This window comes from Carcharodon carcharias, chromosome 16, assembly GCF_017639515.1.
Source record: "Carcharodon carcharias isolate sCarCar2 chromosome 16, sCarCar2.pri, whole genome shotgun sequence".
NCBI classification, from domain to species: domain Eukaryota; kingdom Metazoa; phylum Chordata; class Chondrichthyes; order Lamniformes; family Lamnidae; genus Carcharodon; species Carcharodon carcharias.
Window position 1 is genome coordinate 120,778,712 of NC_054482.1, and position 24,311 is coordinate 120,803,022.

The 24,311-nt window shown below is 47.7% G+C and overlaps 1 protein-coding gene across 2 annotated transcripts in view; it reads right to left on the reverse strand.

Moving 5' to 3' along the window:
* Positions 1-8,978: 8,978 nt before the first annotated feature.
* Positions 8,979-24,311, reverse strand: part of LOC121289454 (guanine nucleotide exchange factor VAV3) — a 232,193-nt gene continuing 216,860 nt past the window's right edge. For both annotated transcript variants that reach the window (XM_041208960.1, XM_041208959.1), the window contains exons 26-27: positions 10,842-10,993; positions 8,979-9,793 (exon numbers count right to left, since the gene is read on the reverse strand). In XM_041208960.1, the coding sequence (XP_041064894.1) occupies positions 9,737-9,793; positions 10,842-10,993 (209 nt within the window). In that variant the 3' untranslated portion in view covers positions 8,979-9,736. The remainder of the gene's footprint in view (positions 9,794-10,841; positions 10,994-24,311) is intronic.

Here is a 24,311-nt window from a genome sequence, read left to right on the forward strand (position 1 = left end):
CTGAAAGAAATTAGAATTAGTGAAGAGGGATTACAGGAGAAGTTAATGGGTCTGAAAGTTGATAAATCACCTGGAACTGATGATCTACATCCCAGAGTCTTTAAAGAAGTGGCTGCAGAGATCGTGGATGTGTTGGTGGTCATCTTCCCAAATTCTATAGACTCTGGAACAATTTCTGGAGACTGGAAGACTGCAATAGCAATCTGGCTTTTTAGGAAGGAAAGAAGAGAGAAAACGGGAAGTACTGAGCTGTTAGCCTGATGTCAGTCTTAGGGAAAATAATAGAATCTAAAATGTGCTAACTGAACCCTTAGAAAATAATGACCTGACTGGGCAGAGTCACCCTGAAATTATGAAAGGGAAACCATGTTTGACAAACCTGTTGGAGTTTGTTGAGGATGTCACTAGTTGAATAGATACAGGAGAACCAGTAGGTGTGGTGTATTTGAATTTTCAAAAGGCTTTTGATAAGGTCCCACATAAGAGAGATTTGGAAGTGTTGATGTCCAAAGGGACTTGGGTGTCTTTATTCATTGGTCACTAAAAGCTAGCATGGAGGAGAAGCAGGCGATCAGGATGGTGAATGGTCTGTTGGCCTTCATCATGGAAGGATTTGAGTACAGGAGTATCGATGTCTTGCTGAAATTCGTGGACTGAAGCAGTCCATGTCCAAACATAGCTAGACCTGGACAATATCCAGTCTTGGACTGACAAGTGGCAAGTAGCATTCACACCACACAAGTGCCAGGCAATGGCCATCTCCAACAAGAGAGAATCTAACCATCGCCCCTTGACTTTAAATGGCATTACCATCACTGAATCCCCCACTGTCAACACCCTGGGGGTTACCATTGACCAGAAACTGAACTGGACTAGCCATATAAATACTATGGCTACAAGAACAGATCAGAAGCTTGGAATCCTGCAGTGAGTAACTCACCTCCTGACTCCCCAAAGCCTGTCCACCATCTACAAGGCACAAGTCAGGAGTGTGATGGAAGACTTCCCACTTGCCTGGATGAGTACAGCTCCTACAACAATCAAGAAGCTTGACACCATCTAGGACAAAGCAGCCCCACTTGATTGGCACCACATCCACAAACATTCACTCCATCCACCACCAATGCACAGTAGCAGCAGTGTGTACCATCTACAAGATGCACTGCAGGAATTCACCAAGGCTCCTTAGACAGCACCTTCCAAACCCACAACCACTACCACCTAGAAGGACAAGGGCAGTGGATAGATGGGAACACCACCACCTGGAAGTTCCCCTCCAAGTCACTCACCATCCTGACTTGGAAATATATCACCATTCCTTCACTGTCACTGGGTCAAAATCCTGGAACTCCCTCCCTAACAGCACTGTGGGTGTACCTACACCACATGGACTGCAGCGGTTCAAGAAGGCAGCTCACCACCACCTTCTCAAGGGCAATTAGGGATGGGCAATGATTGCTGGCCCAGCCAGGGACACCCACATCCTGTGAATGAATTAAAAAAAACATTCATATGGAGCCTTGTTGAGACCACATCTGGAGTATTGTGTACAGTTTTGGTCTCCTTATCTAAGGAAGGTTGTTTTTTGCCATTGAGGAAGTGCAGTGGAGGCTCACCAGACTAATCCCTGGGATGGGGGGATTGTCTTAGGAGGAGAGTGTGAGGAGACTGGGCCGGTATTGTCGAGAGCTTTCAAGAATGAGAGATGATCTCATTGAAACTTTATAAATTCTTGAGGGGTGAGACAGGGTCACTGCAGAAAGGGTGTTTCCCCTGGCTGGTGAGTCTAGAACCAGGGGACACAGCCTCAGAATAAGGAGCAGACCATTCAGGACTGAGAAGAGGAGGAACTTCATCACTCAGAGGGTGGTGAATCTTTGGAATCCTGTACCTCGGGGAGGCTGTGAATCAGTCATTGAGCATGTTCAAGATAGAAATCGATAGATTTCTAGATACTAATAACATCCAGGGATATAGGGAAAGCCCAGGACAATGACATTGAGGTAGGCGATGAATGAGGTTGAATGATGGAGCAGGCTCGAGGGGCTGAATGGCCTATCCCTGCTGCCAATTTCCTATGATCCTATCTTCTCTCAATGGGTCTACTCAATGAGACCCTTTCATCATTTTAAATTTCTCTATCAGGCCACCCCTCATCCTTCTCTTTTCTAGAGAAATGACCTCGAGCCTGTTTAGTGTTTCCTGATATTTCAGTTCTGGTATCGTCGTAAATTTTACTTTACACCTTCTCCAGTCTCTGTCTCTCCTTTTTCATAATATAGAGACAGACTGTTTGCAGTTTTCCAATTGTGATCTACACGTTTGTTACGAGTTTAACATAACTTCTGTACTGGTGAATTCTATCCTGTGGCGATGAAGCCAGTGTTTGGTTTGCTTTTTCTGGCCTTGTTAACCCATGTTAATTCTGTCAGTTTCCCAGAGAGTGGGACGTGGGACGTGGGCCATGTGCAGTCAGTGTGTGCAGCATTGAGGATGTTTATAGTGTTGAAGATTTGTTTTACTCTCACAGTCTGACCGTCCTGTCCTGGGTTACAGTCATTCCTGTTGCTAAGCCTGTGTTGATGTGTTTTATTGGGAATCGCTGTGTGCAGTCTGTGTGTGTGTTGTCTTGTTTCTACAGACTGTAAGTGTAACCCTGATGGCTCACTCCACCATCGCTGTAATGACACGGGACATTGTGACTGTAAGGATGGTGCAACAGGGCCCAAATGTGACAAGTGCCTGCCTGGATATTACTGGCACAGGGGCTGTCAAGGTAAGGAACTGTTCCACACCAGCTCCTGCCCTCGATCCATAGAACCATAGAAAAGTTACAGCACAGAAGGAGGCCATTCAGCCCATCTTGTCAATGCCAGCCCAGGGACACCAAAGTGCCCTTTCTAATCCCACCTTCTTTTATCCAGCCCATAGCCCTGCAGCTTACAGCACTTTAGGTGCAGATCCAGGTACTTTTTAAAAGAGTTTAAAGTTTCTGCCTCTACCACCAACTTGGGCAGCAAATTCCAGACACCCACTACCCTCTGTGTAAAAAAGTTCTTCCTCATGCACCCCCTACACCTTCTGCCACTTATCTTGAATCCATGTCCCCTGGTTCTAGAATTCTCCACCAAGGGAAACAATTTCATCCTGTCCATTCTATCTATTCCCCTCATAATTTTGTACACCTCAATCAGGTCACCTCTCAGCCTTCTATGTTCTAAGGAAAATAACCCCAACCTATCCAATCTCTCCTCGTAGCTACACTTTTCTAACCCTGGCAACGTTCTTGTAAACCTCCTCTGCACTCTCTCCAGAGCTATTACATCCTTCCTGTAATGTGGTGACCAGAACTGCACACAATAATCCAGTTGTGGCCTCACCGGTGTTTTATACAATTCCAACATTATATCCTTACTTTTATATTCTATACCTCTGCCAGTGAAGGAGAGCATTCCATATGCCTTCTTTACAACCTTGTCTACTTGAACTGCTGCCTTCAGGGACCTGTGTACTTGTACGCCAAGATCTCTCACTTCATCTACCCCTCTTAGGATATTCCCATTTATTGTGTAATCCCTGTAACTGTTTGACCTCCCTAAATGTATGACCTCACACTTCTCAATGTCAAAATCCATCTGCTACTTTACCGCCCACTCCATCAACCCATCTATATCGTTTCGGAGATTATGGCTATCCTCTACACTATCCACTACTCAGCCAATCTTTGTGTCATCTGCAAATTTCCCAATCGTGCCCCCCACATTCACATCCAAATTGTTAATATATAACACAAACAGCAAGGGTCCCAACACCGAGCCCTGTGGAACACCACTTGAGACAACTTTCCATTCGCAAGGGCATCCATCGACCATTACCCTTTGTTTCCTGTTACAAGGCCAACCCTTTATCCAGTTTGCCACATTACCCTGAATCCCATGGGCTTTTACTTTCCTGACCAATCTGCCATGTGGGACCTTGTCAAATGCCTTGCTAAAATCCATGTACACAACATCCACTGCACTACCTTCATCAACCCTTCTTGTCACTTCCTCAAAGAATTCAATCAAATTTGTGAGGCAAGACTTTCCTTTAAGAAATCCATGCTGACCATCCCTGACTAGTCCATGCCTTTCCACATGACAGTTAATCCTATCTCTCAGGATTGATTCTACTAATTTGCTCACCACCGATGTAAGACTAACTGGCCTATAATTGTTTGGCATTTCCTTTGATCCTTTTTAAACAATGGAACTACATTTGCATTTCTCCAGTCCTCCAGTACCTCCCCTGTATCTAGTGAAGATTGGAAAATCATCCTCAGAGCATCTGCTATCTCCTCCCTGGCTTCCTTCAGCAGCCTCGGAAACAATCCATCTGGCCCTGGTGACTTATCAATCTTCAAGGATTTCAACCCTTCGAATACTTCCTCTCTCTTTATGACTATCCTGTCCAATATCTCGCAGTGTTCCTCCTGGACTACTATATCTACATCCTCCCTTTCCTTTGTAAACACGCAGACAAAATATTCATTCAAAACCCTTCCCACAGCCTCTGCATCTACACACAAGTTTCCATCCTCATCTCTGATAGGTCCCACTTTTTCCTTAACTAGCCTTTTACCTGGCTCCTGTGTGTCAGGGTCAGCAGAGTATCTGATAGTCGAGCTACTGAGGGGGAAACACAGAGACTTTTAGTGAGTGAACCTTCTCCAAAGCCTTGACACCCTCCCTAAAGTATAGTGACTATAACCGGACCTAATTTCATCCACGGTCTCTCCATCAGCATTTAATCATCAATTTTGTTCCGTTGACCCATCCCCTTCATTGGTTCCTTAAAACTTGAGTGTTTTGTTACTTTACCTACTCTCAGCTTATCATCCATTCTGCCACTTGTCCCCAGACCCTTCACATTCTGACCTTAGCCATGAATTCACTCTGCTTCACCTTATCGAAGGCCTTTTAAAAATCCCAATATATTACATCAACTACATTACCCTTATCTACCCTTTCTTTCATTACTTTAAATACTTTAATAAGGTTATTCAGCATAGCTTTCCCTCTTGAAACCTGTGCTGTCTGCTCTTTGTCATATTTCCACTTTCTAGAAGTTTTTCTGTTACATCTTTGAGTAAAGATTCCCTCTTCTTTCCTGCCACTGACGTTAAGCTAATTGGTCGACAGTTTCCAGGACTTGTTCCATCTTCCTTTTCAAAAAGAAGAATCATATTAGGTCCCTGCCAATCCTCTTCCCTTTTCTAATGAATGTTTATATCTATGTAATAGTGCCTCTGCTGTCTCTTCCCAAACTTCTGTTCAAAAGCACAGATGGAATCCATACTGATGAGGAATTTTATCCTCTAGGTTCTTGATTCATTTATTAATTATCTTCCCAATTTCCATCTGAAATGTCTTGCTACGTTTTTTGATTTTTTTTAAATCTCATGTCCACCTTGTTAGTCTCTCGGTGAACACAGAGACAAAGTAATTGTTGAATATTTTTTCCATTTTGCTGTTATGACCTTTGAGTTTATTGTGTTTATTCCTTAGTGACTCCATCACATTCCTGATTGTCCATTTGTTATTCTTGTGGCTCTGGGATATTTTACTGTTTCAGCTTCTATTCCATCATAATTTAACTTCATAGTTTCTCTTCATTTTCCTAATTGTTTTTTCACATCTTTCCAAACCTTTATCATATACCTTTTGGAATCTGCGTGATTTACCTTTATTATATTCTCACTGTCGGATGTTTTACTAATAAACTGTTGTTGTAAAAGTGAAATCCTGGGAGTGGCGACATTGAAACAATCTGTAATGTGGGGAGATTTTCAATGAACTGACCTTTCTTTTTTCTGTCCTCTCACAGCGAGGGTGTGTGATAACTTGCTGACACGATGTGAGAATGGAGGAGTGTGTGAGGACAATGGGAGGTGTCTCTGTCCCACTCCCTACACCGGCCTCCTGTGTGAGAAAGTCCAATGCAGGAAGGGAGTGGGGGGATGTGTCTCCCAATCCCCCCGAGACCCCACCTTACACCGGGTGCTGCTCTTGCTGACTGTGCTGCTAATCGCCGCTAATGACCATGTACCGCTCTGACCAGCTTCCAGTGCCAAGGACGCTCATAGGAAGGTGCGGAGAGCACCGGAGAATCCAGGGTTTACTGCCTCGCTGTTAAAACACGCTCCCTTCCCCCACATATCCCCACCCTAGGAAAGACAAGCTGGATCGGAAACCTGAACCCAGAGACCCAGCCCGACTGGAACTCAGATCGTGGACGGAATCAGCGGTTAGTGGGGATTGGACTCTCTGACTCCCTGCGCATCTGAGGCAGCAGCTAATATTCATTCTACAACCACCTGCCACTCATCCCGTGTTCAGCTTCGAGACAAAGGAACAAAGGAGGGACTTGCATTTCTCTAGTGGCTTTCACCAGCTCAGGACGTCCCAAAGCACTTTACAGCCATTGAAGGACATTTTAACAAATAACAATGTGTTAATGACCAGATAACCTGTTTGTGACGTTGTGTAAGGGATAAATATTGACCAGGACACCAGGGAGAACTGTCCTGCTTTTCTTGGAAACAGTGATGTGACCGATCTGATAGGACTGGAGGCCTCGGTTTAACGTCTCATCTGAAAGATGGAAACTCCGGTAGTGAATTTCTCACTCCCTCCCGCTTACAGTTTATACTCACTCAGTCTTTCTGCTGCTCTCTCCGAGTGAGGGGTCACTGAGTGGGGACCCGGCCTCTCTGTCAATGCATCAAAACCGGAGGGAATATGAGGGGCAGTTTCGTGTTCCCCACATACTGGGCATTGCTGAGCATTCCTGTGTAATCCTGTTCATTAGGGTTTGGTGTAATCGCTTCCTTCCTGACCCCCCCCCCTCCCTCTGAAACCCAGTTCCTATCCTACTCTATCCAGGGCAGGGGGGCTGGTATCAGTCCCTTGTGGGAATATCGGTGAGCAGCAATCACAGTGTTAGTGTGGATATTGATTATTTTGTATTAAGATGAAGTTATTTTCTTGCAATCCCACGAGGTGCAATGTGGTTTGTGTGTGAATCGCTGTTTGTCTTTGTGAATATATCTGTCACTGTGGAGCTTCCAGTGATGCCAGCAACGAGCCTCTTTTCTTTATCCGACTTCCCTGTGACTGGAATTTGCTGCATCAAAGAATCAGAGACTCCAGCTCAGGAAAAGTGTCCTCAGATCCAGCAAAGGCCCCGTCACTTTACCCTGAGAACAATAAAAGCTGGTCACCGAGTGCCCTCAGCTCAGGATCGGGGTCCTGCTCTGTGTGACCAGCTCACTCTGCTCCGTCCTGGACTCCAATTACACACAAAGAGAAATAAATAAATATTCACATCAAACTCCTCCAGTTTAATGAAAGGTTTTTATTTAAACTTTAGAAACAGCATTTGTACATGGCGAGGATCTCCGCATCCAAAAGCAAACAAAGAATACATTTTGACCTCACATTGAGTCTCCCTGACCCTGTGAACTCCACCACTGAAGGGGTTAAAGGTCAGTTTGGTTTGGTTCTTTCACCCCATCGTCTTCAGGATTTGACTTCGATTCAGTCAGGGAGAGAACTTGCATTTCTACAAATATCGTCTTTCACAACCTCAGGATCTCCTAAAGCATTCACAGACAAAAAAGTACTTTGAAAGTGTGGTCACTGCTGTATCGTCAGAAACACTGCAGCCAGTTAGTGCACAGCAAGATCCCACAATAAGATAATGGCCAAATAATCTGTTTCATTTGTGAAGTGGTTTAAAGATGAATATTGACAAATGAACATAAATACAAATGTAGGAATGAGGGGCAGGAGTAGGAATGAGGGGCAGGAATAGGAATGAGGGGCAGGAGTAGGAATGAGGGGCAGGAGTAGGAATGAGGGGCAGGAGTAGGTCATTTGACCCCTCAAGCCTGCTCCGCCATTTGATAAGAAGAAGTACCCCCACCTTTAAATTCTGCAGCGGCATCTTTTACAGTCACCTGAGAAGATGGGGTTGTCAGGAGCTGTGTCATCTGAGAGACAGCACCTTTGACAATGCAGCACTCTCAGTACTGACCCAACAACAGTGCAAAGCTCCCTTAGGACTGAAACCCCTGGAAGTGCAGTTCTGCCTCAGTACTGCCCCTCTGACAGTGCAGTGCTCCCTCAGTACTGAAGCCCTGACAGTGTAGTTCTGCCTCAGTACCAACGCTCGGACTGTCCAGCAGTCCCTTGGTACTGATCTTCAGACAGTCCAGCAGTCCCTTGGTACTGATCTTCAGACAGGGCAGCACTCCCTCAGTGCTGACCCTCTGACAGTGCAGCACTCCCTCAGTGCTGACCCTCTGACAGAGCAGCACTCCCTCAGTGCTGACCCTCTGACAGTGCAGCACTCCCTCAGTGCTGACCCTCTGACAGTGCAGCACTCCCTCAGTACTGACCCTCTGACAGTGCAGCACTCCCTCAGTGCTGACCCTCTGACAGTGCAGCACTCCCTCAGTGCTGACCCTCTGACAGTGCAGCACTCCCTCAGTGCTGACCCTCTGACAGTGCAGCACTCCCTCAGTACTGACCCTCTGACAGTGCAGCACTCCCTCAGTGCTGACCCTCTGACAGGGCAGCACTCCCTCAGGACTGACCCTCTGACAGGGCAGCACTCCCTCAGTACTGACCCTCTGATAGTGCAGCACTCCCTCAGTACTGACCCTCTGACAGTGCAGCACTCCCTCAGTACTGACTGTCCAACAGTACAGCACTCCCTCAATACTGACCCTCTGACAGTGCAGCACTCCCTCAGTACCTACCCTCTGACAGTGCAGCACTCCCTCAGTACTGACCCTCTGACAGTGCAGCACTCCCTCAGTACTGACCCTCTGATAGTGCAGCACTCCCTCAGTACTGACCCTCTGACAGTGCAGCACTCCCTCAGTACTGACCCTCTGACTGTGCAGCACTCCCTCAGTGCTGACCCTTTGATAGTTCAGCACTCCCTCAGTACTGACCCTCTGACAGTGCAGCACTCCCTCAGTACTGACCCTCTGACAGTGCAGCACTCCCTCAGTACTGACCCTCTGACAGTGCTGCACTCCCTCAGTCCTGCCCTTGGAGGTTCATCTTGAACTTTGTGCTCAACCGTTCTGTAGTGGGAACTGAACCCAGGACTTTGTGACTCTGGGATGAGAGTGCTACTCACTGATTTAAAAGTTTAAGCCATTCCTGGACTGGTCTGTCGGAGTTCAGTGTGAATCTTATACACGGGCTGTGTTCTGTAACTGGTGGGACAATGAGGTAATCTTTGCTAAATTGAATTCTTTCTACTATACACAGAGCAGTCAGTATCCAGGCAGCAAATAAACCTGGGCTTTACACTCCATCTCCAAATGATGCATTCCCAGATTGCCAGAATTCGCAGTGTTAGATTGATGTGGGCCCCGTCTCTCAATCAGCAAAAAGCCTGAGTTGGTTGGATTCCAGTGTGGGAAGTGGAGACGGTGAAACTGGTTCTAAGCGGAGTGTCTACAATCCAGTCCCCATCCTCCCCCTCACCCCAGACCAGATGGTCATCTTGTTTCTAACAAAGTCTCAATGAACCTGTTGGCTCCTGAAATCACAGTTCATCATGTGAAGACCAACAGGGAACTTGCAGCGAGGAATACTCTTCACCAGACTCCTAGATCATTGGCTGGTTTGCAATCATCTTAATTCACTGATCCCTGAAATTCAGGTGAAGTAACGAGTCAGACTGTGAAACAATCTTCCTCCTCTTCCACATATGTCGAGGGAAACCATCCAATCTGAAATAAAACAAGAGAGACACTTTGATTATCACGTCTGCAAATTTCACACTCACATTGGAATGGCCACACCTCAGAGATCTAACCCTCCTTCCAACGTGGAGGATTCCAGTTCAGCTGCTCTCTCCCCACTGAGGGTGATGGATCATGGCGAGAATCACACAGCTCAGAACAAGGCCATTCGGCCCATCCTGCCTGAGCTGGATCTTTGAAAGAGCTCTCCAATTGGACTCATTCCCCCTGCTCTTTGCCCATTGCCCCAAAAATTCCCCCTTTTCAAGTATTTCTCCAATTCCCTTTTGAAAGTTATTATTGAATCTGCTTCCACCGCCCTTTCAGGCAGCGCGTTCCTGATCACAACAACTCGCTGTGTAAAAAAAATTCTCCTCACCTCCCCCTCTGGTTCTTTCATGAAGTGTGGGTGCTGCTGTCAAGGCAGCACTTACTGCACATCCATAATTACCCTTGAACTGAGTGGCTGGGCCATTTCACAGGGCATTTAAGAGTCAACCTCATTGCTGTGGGTCTGGAGTCACATGTAGGACAGACCAGGTAAGGATGACAGATTCCCTTCCCTAAAGGACATTACTAAACCAGATGGGTTTTAACAACAGTTGGTGATAGTTTCAGCATCACCATTACTGAAACAAGCTTTAGATTCCAGATTTATTAATGAATTCAAATTCCACCAGCTGTTGTGCTGGGTTTTGAACCTATGTCCACAGAGCACCCACAGGGCCCAGTTATCTTCACTCTGTGTTCCTCTGGTTACCGATTCTCCTGCCACTGGAAACAGTTTCTCCTCACTTACTCTATCAGAAATCTTCATGATTTTGAACGCCTCGATTAAATCTCCCCCCTTAACCTTCTCTGCTCTGAGGAGAACAGTCCCAGCACCTCCAGCCTCTCCACATTAACTAATGGACGCAGGACTATGGAGCAAAACAAGTGGAACTAATTGGATAGTTCTTTGAAGGAGCTGGCACAGGCACGATGGGCTGAATAGCCTCCTCCTGGTCAAGGCAATTCCCAATGCGGTGTGACTCACCCTCCCATTGACAGCTCCTCGCCACCAGCCATTGGATCCATTCTTGCTGTAAATCTTCACCATGTCTCCCTCCTGAAGCGACAGTTCCCTCATGTCTCTGGCTGAGAAAGCGTACTGAGCTACTGCAACTCCCACCACCTTCGGGCTCAAAGCTGCCAACAACAAAGAAAAGGATTGCATTTCTACAGCACCCCTCACCACGAACAGCAATGTGGTAAAATCAAAGCAATTAGTTTGATTGATCATGGATGAGGAATTAATATTGGTCAGGACAGGAGCGAGAATTCTCCTGATCTGCAAATATTGCAGAACAACTTTTTACTGGCACCTGAGGGGCTAGAAGGATTAATGTCTCATCCCATAGAGCACTACCTCACTACTGACCCTCTGACAGTGCAGCACTCCCTCACTACTGACCCTCTGACAGTGCAGCACTCCCTCAGTACTGACCCCCTGACAGTGCAGCACTCCCTCACTACTGACCCTTTGACAGTGCAGCACTCCCTCAGTACTGACCCTCTGACAGTGCAGCACTCCCTCAGTACTGACCCTCTGACAGTGCAGCACTCCCTCATTACTGCCCCTCTGACAGTGCAGCACTCCCTCAGTACTGACCCTCTGACAGTGCAGCACTCCCTCAGTACTGACCCTCTGACAGTGCAGCACTCCCTCAGTGTCAGCCTGCATTTGGAGATATATTTCCCAGGTTAATAAACAGTGGGAATGAATTTGAGGAGCAGATTTTCAAAGTTAAAGAGACAATCAAGAACTATAATGTTGTAATAATGAGGGAAATCCAAATTTCCTGGGAAATTTCTGTTTAGTCAATGCTTGGGGGCTTCCAAGGCATCCCCCAACATGTTTGGGCATACCTCTGGGGTACGATCTTCTGGTGATCAAAACTTCTGGGCCATGAAGGCTCATAGATGCCTTGGAACTCAGAGACCTGTATCTAATGACACTTCATCCTGATTATCAGCGGCAACCCTCCCTCAACTGATGAATCAGTGCTCCTCTATGTTGAATACCACTTGGAGGAAGCACTGAGGGTGGCAAAGGCACAGAATGTACTCTGGGTGGGGGAATTCAATGTCCATCACCAAGAGTGTTAGCTGGTGGTGAGGGAATAAACAAGAGGGAAAAACATACTTGACCTCATCTTCACCAACCTGCCTGCTGCAGATGTATCTGTCCATGACAGTATCAGTAGGAGTGACCACCGCACAGTCATTGTGGAGATGAAGTCCCATCTTCACATTGAGGATACCCTCCATCGTGTTGTGTGGCACTACCACCGTGCTAAATGGATAGATTTTGTAACAGATCTAGCAGCTCAAGACTGGGATACCATGAGTTGCTGTGGGCCATCAGCAGAAGCAGAATTGTACTCGAACACAATCATGGCCCAGCATATTCCCCACTCTAGCATTACCATCAAGACAGGGGATCAACCCTGGTTCAATGAAGAGTGCAGGAGGGCATGTCAGGAGCAGCACCAGGCATACCTAAAAATGAGGTGTCAACCTGGTGAAGATATAACACAGGATTACTTGTGTGCCTAACAGCATAAGCAGCAAGTGATAGACTAAGCGATTCCACAACCAACGGATCAGATCTAAGCTCTGCAGTCCTGCCACATCCAGTTGTGAATGGTGGTGGACAATTAAACAACTCACTGGAGGAGGAGGCTCCACAAATATCCCCATCCTCAATGATGGAGGAGCCCAGCACATCAGTGCGAGAGATAAGGCTGAAGCATTTGCTACAATCTTCAGCCAGATATGCCGAGTGGATGATCCATCTCGGCCTCCTCTGGAGGTCCCCAGCATCACAGATGCCAGTCTTCAGCCAACTCGATTCACTCCACGTGATATCAAGAAACAGCTGAAGGCACTGGATACTGCAAAGGCTATTGGCTCTGACAGTTTTCAGGCAATAGTACTGAAGACTTGTGCTCTAGAACTTGCCCCACCCCTAGCCAAGCTGTTCCAGTACAGCTACAACACTGGCATCTACCCGGCTATGTGGAAAGTTGCCCAGGTATGTCCTGTAAACAAAAATCAGGACAAATAAAACCCGACAATTACCGTTCCATCAGTCTACACTCCATCATCAGTAAAGTGATAGAAGTGATCATCAACAGTGCTATCAAATAGCACTTGCTTAGCAATAACCTGCTCACTGACGCCCAGTTTGGGTGGCGCCGATACCACTCAGCCCCTGACCTCATTACAGCCTTGGTTCAAACACACATAAAAGAGCTGAACTCTTGAGGTGAGGTGAGAGTGACTGCCCTTGACATCAAGGCAGCATTTGACCGAGTGTGGCATCAAGGAGCCCTAGCAACACTGGAGTCAATGGGAGTCAGGGGAAACCTGTCCACTGGTTGGAGTCATACCCAGCACAAAGGAAGATGGTTGTGGTTGTTGGAGGTCAGTTATCTCAGCTCCTGGACATCACTGCAGGAGTTCCTCAGGGTAGTGTCCTCGGCCCAACCACCTTCAGCTGCTTCATCAATGACCTTCCTTCCATCATAAGGTCAGAAGTGGGTATGTTCGATGATGATTGCACAATGTTCAGCACCATTCACGATTCCTCAGGTACTGAAGCAGTCCATGTCCAATGCAGCAAGACCTGGACAATATCCAGGCTTGGGCTGACAAGTGGCAAGTAATATTCGCACCACACAAGTGTCAGGCAATGTCCATCTCCAACAAGAGAGAACCCAACCATTGCCCCTTGATGTTCAATGGCATTACCATCATTGAATCTCCACTTTCAACATCCTGGGAGTTACCATTGACCAGAAACTGAACTGGACTAGCCATATAAATACTGTGGCTACAAGAGCAGGTCAGAGGCTAGGAATCCTGCAATGAGTAACCCACCTCCTGACACCCAAAGCCTGTCCACCATCTACAAGGCACAAGTCAGGAGTGTGATGGAATACTCCCCACTTGCCTGGACGAGTGCAGTTCCCACAACAATCAAGAAGCTTGACACCATCCAGGACAAAGCAGCCCCACTTGATTGGCACCACATCCACAAACATTCACTCCCTCCACTACCGACGCACAGTAGCAGGAATGTGAACTGTCTACAAGATACAGTGCAGGAATTCACCAAGGCTCCTTTGACAGCACCTTCCAAACCCACAACCACCACCACCTAGAAGGACAAGGGCAGCGGAGAGATGGGAACACCACCACCTGGAAGTTCCCCTCCAAGTCACTCACCATCCTGACTTGGAAATATATCGCCGTTCCTTCACTGTCGCTAGGTCAAAATCCTGGAACTCCCTCCCTAACAGCACTGTGGGTGTACCTACACCACATGGACTGCAGCGGTTCAAGAAGGCAGCTCAGCACCACCTTCTCAAGGGGCAGTAAGGGATGGGCAATAAATGCTGGCCCAGCCAGCGAAGCCCACATCCCATGAATGGAAAATGAAAATTAAACGGTGGTGGTAGAGAATTGGAGGATTGTTACATACAGCATTGTGTAAACAAACAGTGAGAAGGGTAAACTTGGGAATTATAGGCCAATCCAATTATCATCAATGCCAGGGGAGCTTTTAGAAATAATAATCCTGGACAAAAAGAACAGCCACTTAAACCAAAAAGAAAGCCAGCCTGGATTTGTTCAGGACTAATCCTTTTGACTAACTCAATTGATTTTTCTGATGACGTAACAGAGAGTGTGTGTGAGGCCAATAATCTTGATGTTGTGAACATCGACCTGAAAAAGGCATTTGATAAAATGCCAGACAACAGGCTAATTAGCAAAATTAAAGGCCAAGGAATCAAAGGGGCAGGAGCAGTAATGATGTGAAACTAACTCAGCGGCGGGTAAGAGGACATGCTGAATAGTTATTTCCAGGGGAGTTCCCAGGGTTCAGTGACTGGTGCACATCTGGTTTTGATATACATTAATGACTTTGATACACATGCACAATTTCCAAATTTGAGGATCGCGGGGAACTTTATTTTTTCGTAGGATGTGGGCATCACTGGCAAGGCCAGCATTTGTTGCCCATCCCTAATTGCCCTTGAGCTGAGCGTCTTGCTAGGACATTTCAGAGGGCAGTTGAGAGTCAACCACATTGCTGTGGGTCTGGAGTCACATGTAGCCTAGACCGGGTAAGGACAGCAGATTTCCTTCCCTAAAGGATATTAGTGAACCAGATGGGTTTTTACAACAGTTGAGAACAGTTTCAGGGTGACCATTGCTGAGACTAACTTGAATTTGTGATTTATTAACTTACTTGATCATGTAGTAAACAGTGAGGAAGCTGGGGATAGACCAGGAGGATATAGACAGGCTGGTGGGATGGGTGGACAGGTGGCAGGTCATGAATAGTGGTGGGCAATTAAACAACTCACTGGAGGAGGAGGCTCCACAAATATCCCCATCCTCAATGACAGAGGAGCCCAGCACATCAGTGCAAAAGATAAGGCTGAAGCATTTGCTACAATCTTCAGCCAGAAGTGCCGAGTGGATGATTCATCTCGGCCTCCTCCGGAGGTCCCCAGCATCACAGATGCCAGTCTTTAGCCAATTTTATTCACTCTGAATAGTGCTAAAGACTTCTGCTCCAGAACTTGCTGCGCCCCTAGCTAAGCTGTTCCAGTACAGCTACAACACTGGCATCTACCTGGCTATGTGGGAAATTGCCCAGGTATGTCCTGTACACAAAAAGCAGGACATATCCAACCTGTCCAATTACCGCCCCATCAGTCCACTCCCCATCCTCAGTAAAGTAATGGAAGGGGTCATCAACTGTGCTATCAAGCAACTTAGCAATAACCTGCTCACTGATGCCCAGTTTGGGTTCTGTCAGGGCCACTCAGCTCCTGACCTCATTACAGCCTTGGTTCAAACATTGACAAAAGAGCTGAGCTCCTGAGGTGAGGTGAGAGTGACTGCCCTTGACATCGAGGCAGCATTTGACCGAGTATGGTAACAAGGACCCCTAGCAAAACTGGAGTCAATGGGTATTGGGGGAAAAGTTTGCACTGGTTGGAGTCATACCCAGCACAAAGGAAGATGGTTGTGGTTGCTGGAGGTCAGTCATCTCAGCTCCAGGACATCACTGCAGGAGTTCCTCAGGGTAGTGTCCTCGGCCCAACCATCTTCAGCTGCTTCATCAATGACCTTCCTTCCATCATAAGGTCAGAAGTAGGGATGTTTGCTGATGATTGAACAATGTTCATCACTATTCACGACTCCCCAGATACTGAAGCAGTCCATGTCCAAATTCAGCAAGACCTGGACAATATCCAGGATTGGGCTGACAAGTGGCAAGTAAGCTTCACATCACACAAGTGCCAGGCAATGACCACCTCCAACAAGAGTGAATCTAACCATCGCCCCTTGATATTCAATGGCATTACCATCACTGAATCCCCCACTATCAACATCCTGGGAGTTACCATTGACCAGAAACTGAACAGGACTAGCCATATAACTACTGTAGTTACAAGAGCTGGTCAGAAACTAGGAATAATGCCACAAGTAACTCACCTCCGGACTCCCCAAAGCCTGTCCACCATCTACAAGGCACAAGTCAGGAGTGTGATTGAATACTCTCCACTTTCCTGGATGAGTGCAGCTCCCACAACACTCAAGAAGCTCGACACCATCCAGGACAAAGCAGCCCCGCTTGATTGGCACCACATCCACTGACGCACAGTAACTGCAGTGTGTAACATCTACAAGATACTCTATAGGAATTCGCCAAGCCTCTTTAGACAGCACCTACCAAACTCACGATCACTACCATCTAGAAGGACAAGGACAGCAGATAGATGGGAACACCACCGCCTGGAAGTTCCCCTCCAAATCACTCACTATCCTGACTTGGAAATATATCGCTGTTCCTACACTGTTGCTGGGTTAAAATTGTGGAACTCCCTTTCTAAAGGCACTGTGGGTGTATCTATAGTGCATGGGCTGCAGCGGTTCAAGAAGGCAGCTAACTGCTACCTTCTTAAGGGCAACTAAGGATGGGCAATAAATGTTTGCCTAGCCAGAGATGCCCACACCCCATGAATGAATAAATAAAAGGTCAAATTCAACTCCGAAAAGTGTGAGATGATGCATTTTTGTAGAAAGAGTGAAGGGAGACAGTCCAAATGAAATAATTGAATTTTAAATGGGGTGCAAGAGCAGAGAGGCCTGGGGTTGATTGTGCACAAGTCGTTGAAGATGACAGAACAGGTTAACAAATCAGTCCTTAAGGCTCATGGGATCCTGGGGCTTTATAAACAGAGGCTTCGGATGCAAGATGTAGGAGGTTATATGAAATTGATATAAAACACTGATTAGACCCCAGCTGGGGGTCGCGTCTAATTCTGGGCTTTTCACTTCAGGAAGAATGTAAAAGCTTTCGAGAGTGGGCAGAGGAGGTTGACTAGAATGGGGGCAGGGGTGAGGGAGTTCAGCTCATGTGGAGGAGGTTCAGGAAGAGGCCTGAATCTTCTGAGAACGGCAATTACCATCGGATTTCCATTCTGCTCCAATCCCAGCTTCTCCAGAAATGCGAGTGTACCTGAAATGGAACTGTTTCTTCATTGCTCTGGGTCACAAGGGGAAGACAAACCAAGCCCCCTTTTTACCATCGTCTGTTATGTAGTTTAAATGTGTCAAAGCTTCATTAAAAAGCCACAAGAGGAGGTGGGGGGGTGGTGTAAGGGGGTAGGTGGCAGGTAGTTTGAAGGGTATTCTGGAGTCAAGGGGGTGTTGGGAGGGGTACAGGGGGTCAGAGGGGGTGGAGGGGAAGTCAGGAGTTGGTGGTTCGGGGGGAGTTGGGTGGTCGGGGGCATTAGTCGGAGGTCGAGGAGGGAGTGGGGAGGGAGTTGGAAGGTTCAGGGGGTGTAGGGTGGAAGAGGTGGTAGCCAGGGGGTCGATGGGATGTCAGGGGGTCAGTGTGAGTGATTGGAGGTTTAACTGAATAGTTACCCTGGAGTTAAAGGTTTTCTTCTGTCTAACGTTTCCTGGGTAAGTTTCCAGGTAAATAATTTGGAACTGTCCAAAGTCTCCGGCTCTAACATAGAGCTGCAAACTTTTTGGAAGGGTCTCAGGGAGCAGGGGAATAGCCCATTGGAAATTACCAGGGCGATTCCCACAGAGTCAGCACGCCGGGGCTTCTGAAGGGTCCTGTAGTGCATTTCCCGGGGTACAGCCAGTCTCTGACTATCCCAAGGTCAGAAGTTCTGGACTACTGTTTCCATTGGCAGGAGGGTTGATGAGCAGAGGGCAAAGGTTTAAGGAGATTGGCAGAAATACCAGAGACGACAAGAGGAAAACCTTCCCCATGCTGTGTGTGATGAGAGTTTGGAATGCACTCCCTGATGGGGACGTGGATACAGTTTCAATAAAAACTTCAATGGAAACTGGATGAATTCTTGAAGGAGAAAAAGTTTCAGGGAGATGGGGAAAAGGCAAAGGAGCTTGTTCTTTAAGCGAGCTGGTACAGGTCCGATGGGCTGAATATCCTCCCCATGTGCTGTACTATATTAAGCCCCGAGAGTTCAGCTTGAACCCACAACATTCTGACTCACAGCTGAGAGGTGCTACCCACTGAGTCTCGATGGATACAGGATAAAGAGGAGCCAGAGGGAACAATGTAATGTCTTTCATTGTGAATCTGGGAATGAACCTGCTTCAAAAGACCAGGTGCAGAATAACAAGAGCAGATTCTGTGTGTAACACTGCCCTCTTGTGTTCTGTGGAAGGGAATCTATAGAGTGAAGAGAATTGAACACCACAAGCAGAAAGTTTACTTTCCACACACTGAGGGGGGAATTTTCCATTCCTGTTGGTGTTGGGTGTGATTGGCGAGAAGGCCAAAAATCAGTTTGACACTGTTGTGGATCCAGTTTGCAATCGTCCTCTCCGCCTGTCACTGGCATTTCTCACCGTCCAACACTGGGAACTTAATTTCAATGCATTTGCATCTTATTATCTTGCCTGCCTGTCAGAATCATCCCCCCCTCCCACCCCCCCCACCCCGGCAAATACCCCCCCTCACGGGATCGTCCATCCACATTGGCCTGATCACACCCCGACATGTTTCACTACCGTACATAAGCGACGTGCACCGGGTGAGCTGCACTTCCCTCGGGACTTCGAGGTTTATTTGCCTATCTTGCTTCAGGCAGCACTCACAGTCTCAGCGCCAGGATTCACAGGCAGCACCACATCACTGTTAGGGGAGGCTCACGGGCAGGTCTCTACCCACCAGACCAGCTGTAAGCCGGGGGTGGCTTTTCAATGGCTGCTGGGCGAGGGCTGTACTGGGGAAGGGGGGTATCCCAGGGTGTGTGTGTGGGGTGTGGGGGGCACATGTTGATCAAGAGGGTGAGGGTTGAGGAGGCAGCCTCCAGAGGAGATGAGGCCAGATGGAGATGTGAGGGTGGGTGTGTGAGAGGGTGAGTGGTGATGCCCCTTGAGCTGGCAGTGAGTGAGATGCCAGTGAATGTGTGATGGGTGTGTGAGTGTGTGAGTTTGGAGGGATGAGATGGTTGCCTTACCCTGGGGGCATGGGTAAGATCATTCACCCTCTTTCTGCACTGCATGGCTGACCTCTTGTGTGCAGTGTTGGCAGTGATCCCCACTGGCACTGCTTCCAAGGCCAGAGTGGTGAGACTGATGGACTTCCTGCGACCAGAGCATGGGTGGAGGACATCGCTGGGGAGTCTCCATGCCACCCAGAAAGTGTCGCAGGGAAAGGGTCACTGAATCCGGGGGCTGAGCTCTTTTTGGTTGTTGGGGCCATGTCTTCACCACAGTAGCCCTGGGCTGGAAGCATTGAGAAGGGTGCACGCTGCTGCAGTTTAAATATAGCACCCTGCGTGAGGAATTTCCTTTTGAAATCATCAATTATCTCCCCTTCCACCATCGTCGTGAACATTCAGTTCCAGGTCATTACCTCACACTGTGTAAAAAAAATTCTTCCCCACATTCCCCCTGTATCTCTTGCCCAAAATATCAAATCTACATTTCCTATTCCTTGTACCATCAGATAATGGTGTAACAGGATCTGTGTAACAGGGTCAGTGTAACAGGGTCAGTGTAACACGGTCAGTGCAATATGGTCTATGTAACGTGGCCTGTGTAGTATGGTCAGTGAACCGGGACCTGCATAACAATGTCTATGCAACACAGTCTGTGTAACGCGGCCTGTGTAACACGGTCAGTGTAACACGGTCAGTGTAACACGGTCAGTGTAACACGGTCAGTGCAATATGGTCTATGTAACGTGGCCTGTGTAACGCGGCCTGTGTAACGCGGCCTGTGTAACGCGGCCTGTGTAACGCGGCCTGTGTAACGCGGCCTGTGTAACGCGGCCTGTGTAACGCGGCCTGTGTAACGCGGCCTGTGTAACATGGTCAGAGTAACGTGGTCTGTGTAACAGGGTCAGTGTAACAGGGTCAGAGTAACAGGGTCAGTGTAACGGCCAGTGCAATATGGTCTGTATAACACGGTCAGCGTAACAGGGTCAGTGTAACATGGTCAGAGTAACACGGTCAGTGTAACAGGGTCAGTGTAACAGGGTCAGTGTAACAGGGTCAGTGTAACAGGGTCAGTGTAACAGGGTCAGTGTAACAGGGTCAGTGTAACACGGTCAGTGTAACACGGTCAGTGTAACAGGGTCAGTGTAACAGGGTCAGTGTAACAGGGTCAGTGTAACAGGGTCAGTGTAACACAGTCAGTGTAACACAGTCAGTGTAACAGGGTCAGTGTAACAGGGTCAGTGTAACAGGGTCAGTGTAACAGGGTCAGTGTAACACAGTCAGTGTAACACAGTCAGTGTAACAGGGTCAGTGTAACACGGTCAGTGTAACACGGTCAGTGTAACAGGGTCAGTGTAACAGGGTCAGTGTAACAGGGTCAGTGTAACACAGTCAGTGTAACACAGTCAGTGTAACACAGTCAGTGTAACAGGGTCAGTGTAACACGGACAGTGTAACAGGGTCAGTGTAACAGGGTCAGTGTAACAGGGTCAGTGTAACACAGTCAGTGTAACACAGTCAGTGTAACAGGGTCAGTGTAACACAGTCAGTGTAACAGGGTCAGTGTAACAGGGTCAGTGTAACAGGGTCAGTGTAACAGGGTCAGTGTAACACAGTCAGTGTAACACAGTCAGTGTAACAGGGTCAGTGTAACACAGTCAGTGTAACACGGTCAGTGTAACAGGGTCAGTGTAACAGGGTCAGTGTAACAGGGTCAGTGTAACAAGGTCAGTGTAACACGGTCAGTGTAACAGGGTCAGTGTAACAGGGTCAGTGTAACACAGGCAGTGTAACAGGGTCAGTGTAACAGGGTCAGTGTAACAGGGTCAGTGTAACACAGTCAGTGTAACACAGTCAGTGTAACAGGGTGAGTGTAACAGGGTCAGTGTAAGAGGGTCAGTGTAACACAGTCAGTGTAACAGGGTCAGTGTAACAGGGTCAGTGTAACAGGGTCAGTGTAACAGGGTCAGTGTAACACAGTCAGTGTAACACAGTCAGTGTAACACGGTCAGTGTAACAGGGTCAGTGTAACAGGGTCAGTGTAACAGGGTCAGTGTAACAGGGTCAGTGTAACACAGTCAGTGTAACAGCGTCAGTGTAACAGGGTCAATGTAACAGAGTCAGTGTAACACGGTCAGTGTAACAGGGTCAGTGTAACAGGGTCAGTGTAACAGGGTCAGTGTAACACAGTCAGTGTAACAGGGTCAGTGTAACAGGGTCAGTGTAACACGGTCAGTGTAACACGGTCAGTGTAACACAGTCAGTGTAACACAGTCAGTGTAACACAGTCAGTGTAACACAGTCAGTGTAACAGGGTCAGTGTAACAGGGTCAGTGTAACAGGGTCAGTGTAACAGGGTCAGTGTAACACGGTCAGTGTAACAGGGTCAGTGTAACAGGGTCAGTGTAACAGGGTCAGTGTAACACAGTCAGTGTAACACAGTCAGTGTAACAGGGTCAGTGTAACAGGGTCAGTGTAACAGGGTCAGTGTAACAGGGTCAGTGTAACAGGGTCAGTGTAACAGGGTCAGTGTAACAGGGTCAGTGTAACACAGTCAGTGTAACAGGGTCAGTGCAACAGGGTCAGTGCAACAGGGTCAGTGCAACAGGGTCAATGTAACACAGTCAGTGTAACAGGGTCAGTGTAAAACAGTCAGTGTAACAGGGTCAGTGTAACAGGGTCAGTGTAACACGGTCAGTGTAACAGGGTCAGTGTAACAGGGTCAGTGTAACAGGGTCAGTGTAACAGGGTCAGTGTAACAGGGTCAGTGTAACAAAGTCAGTGTAACAGGGTCAGTGTAACAGGGTCAGTGTAACAGGGTCAGTGTAACACAGTCAGTGTAACACAGTCAGTGTAACAGGGTCAGTGTAACAGGGTCAGTGTAACACGGTCAGTGTAACAGGGTCAGTGTAACACGGTCAGTGTAACACGGTCAGTGTAACAGGGTCAGTGTAACAGGGTCAGTGTAACACAGTCAGTGTAACACAGTCAGTGTAACAGGGTCAGTGTAACAGGGTCAGTGTAACAGGGTCAGTGTAACAGGGTCAGTGTAACACAGTCAATGTAACACAGTCAGTGTAACAGGGTCAGTGTAACAGGGTCAGTGTAACAGGGTCAGTGTAACACAGTCAGTGTAACAGGGTCAGTGTAACAGGGTCAGTGTAACACAGTCAGTGTAACAGGGTCAGTGTAACAGGGTCAGTGTAACAGGGTCAGTGTAACACGGTCAGTGTAACACGGTCAGTGTAACACGGTCAGTGTAACAGGGTCAGCGTAACACGGTCAGTGTAACATGGTCAGTGTAACAGGGTCAGTGTAACAGGGTCAGTGTAACAGAGTCAGTGTAACACGGTCAGTGTAACAGGGTCAGTGTAACAGGGTCAGTGTAACAGGGTCAGTGTAACACCGTCAGTGTAACAGGGTCAGTGTAACAGGGTCAGTGTAACAGGGTCAGTGGAACACGGTCAGTGTAACAGGGTCAGTGTAACAGGGTCAGTGTAACACAGTCAGTGTAACAGGGTCAGTGTAACACGGTCAGTGTAACAGGGTCAGTGTAACACAGTCAGTGTAACACGGTCAGTGTAACACGGTCAGTGTAACACGGTCAGTGTAACAGGGTCAGTGTAACAGGGTCAGTGTAACACTGTCAGTGTAACAGGGTCAGTGTAACAGGGTCAGTGTAACAGGGTCAGTGTAACAGGGTCAGTGTAACACAGTCAGTGTAACAGGGTCAGTGTAACAGGGTCAGTGTAACAGGGTCAGTGTAACACAGTCAGTGTAACAGGGTCAGTGTAACAGGGTCAGTGTAACAGGGTCAGTGTAACACAGTCAGTGTAACAGGGTCAGTGTAACAGGGTCAGTGTAACAGGGTCAGTGTAACAGGGTCAGTGTAACACAGTCAGTGTAACAGGGTCAGTGTAACAGGGTCAGTGTAACACAGTCAGTGTAACAGGGTCAGTGTAACAGGGTCAGTGTAACACGGTCAGTGTAACACGGTCAGTGTAACACGGTCAGTGTAACAGGGTCAGTGTAACAGGGTCAGTGTAACACAGTCAGTGTAACAGGGTCAGTGTAACACAGTCAGTGTAACAGGGTCAGTGTAACAGGGTCAGTGTAACAGCGTCAGTGTAACAGGGTCAGTGTAACGGGGTCAGTGTAACACAGTCAGTGTAACAGGGTCAGTGTAACAGGGTCAGTGTAACAGGGTCAGTGTAACACAGTCAGTGTAACAGGGTCAGTGTAACAGGGTCAGTGTAACACAGTCAGTGTAACACGGTCAGTGTAACACGGTCAGTGTAACACGGTCAGTGTAACACGGTCAGTGTAACACGGTCAGTGTAACAGGGTCAGTGTAACAGGGTCAGTGTAACAGGGTCAGTGTAACACAGTCAGTGTAACAGGGTCAGTGTAACAGGGTCAGTGTAACACGGTCAGTGTAACACGGTCAGTGTAACACAGTCAGTGTAACACAGTCAGTGTAACACAGTCAGTGTAACACAGTCAGTGTAACAGGGTCAGTGTAACAGGGTCAGTGTAACAGGGTCAGTGTAACAGGGTCAGTGTAACACGGTCAGTGTAACAGGGTCAGTGTAACAGGGTCAGTGTAACAGGGTCAGTGTAACACAGTCAGTGTAACACAGTCAGTGTAACAGGGTCAGTGTAACAGGGTCAGTGTAACAGGGTCAGTGTAACACAGTCAGTGTAACAGGGTCAGTGTAACAGGGTCAGTGTAACAGGGTCAGTGTAACAGGGTCAGTGTAACACAGTCAGTGTAACAGGGTCAGTGCAACAGGGTCAGTGCAACAGGGTCAATGTAACACAGTCAGTGTAACAGGGTCAGTGTAAAACAGTCAGTGTAACAGGGTCAGTGTAACAGGGTCAGTGTAACACGGTCAGTGTAACACGGTCAGTGTAACAGGGTCAGTGTAACAGGGTCAGTGTAACAGGGTCAGTGT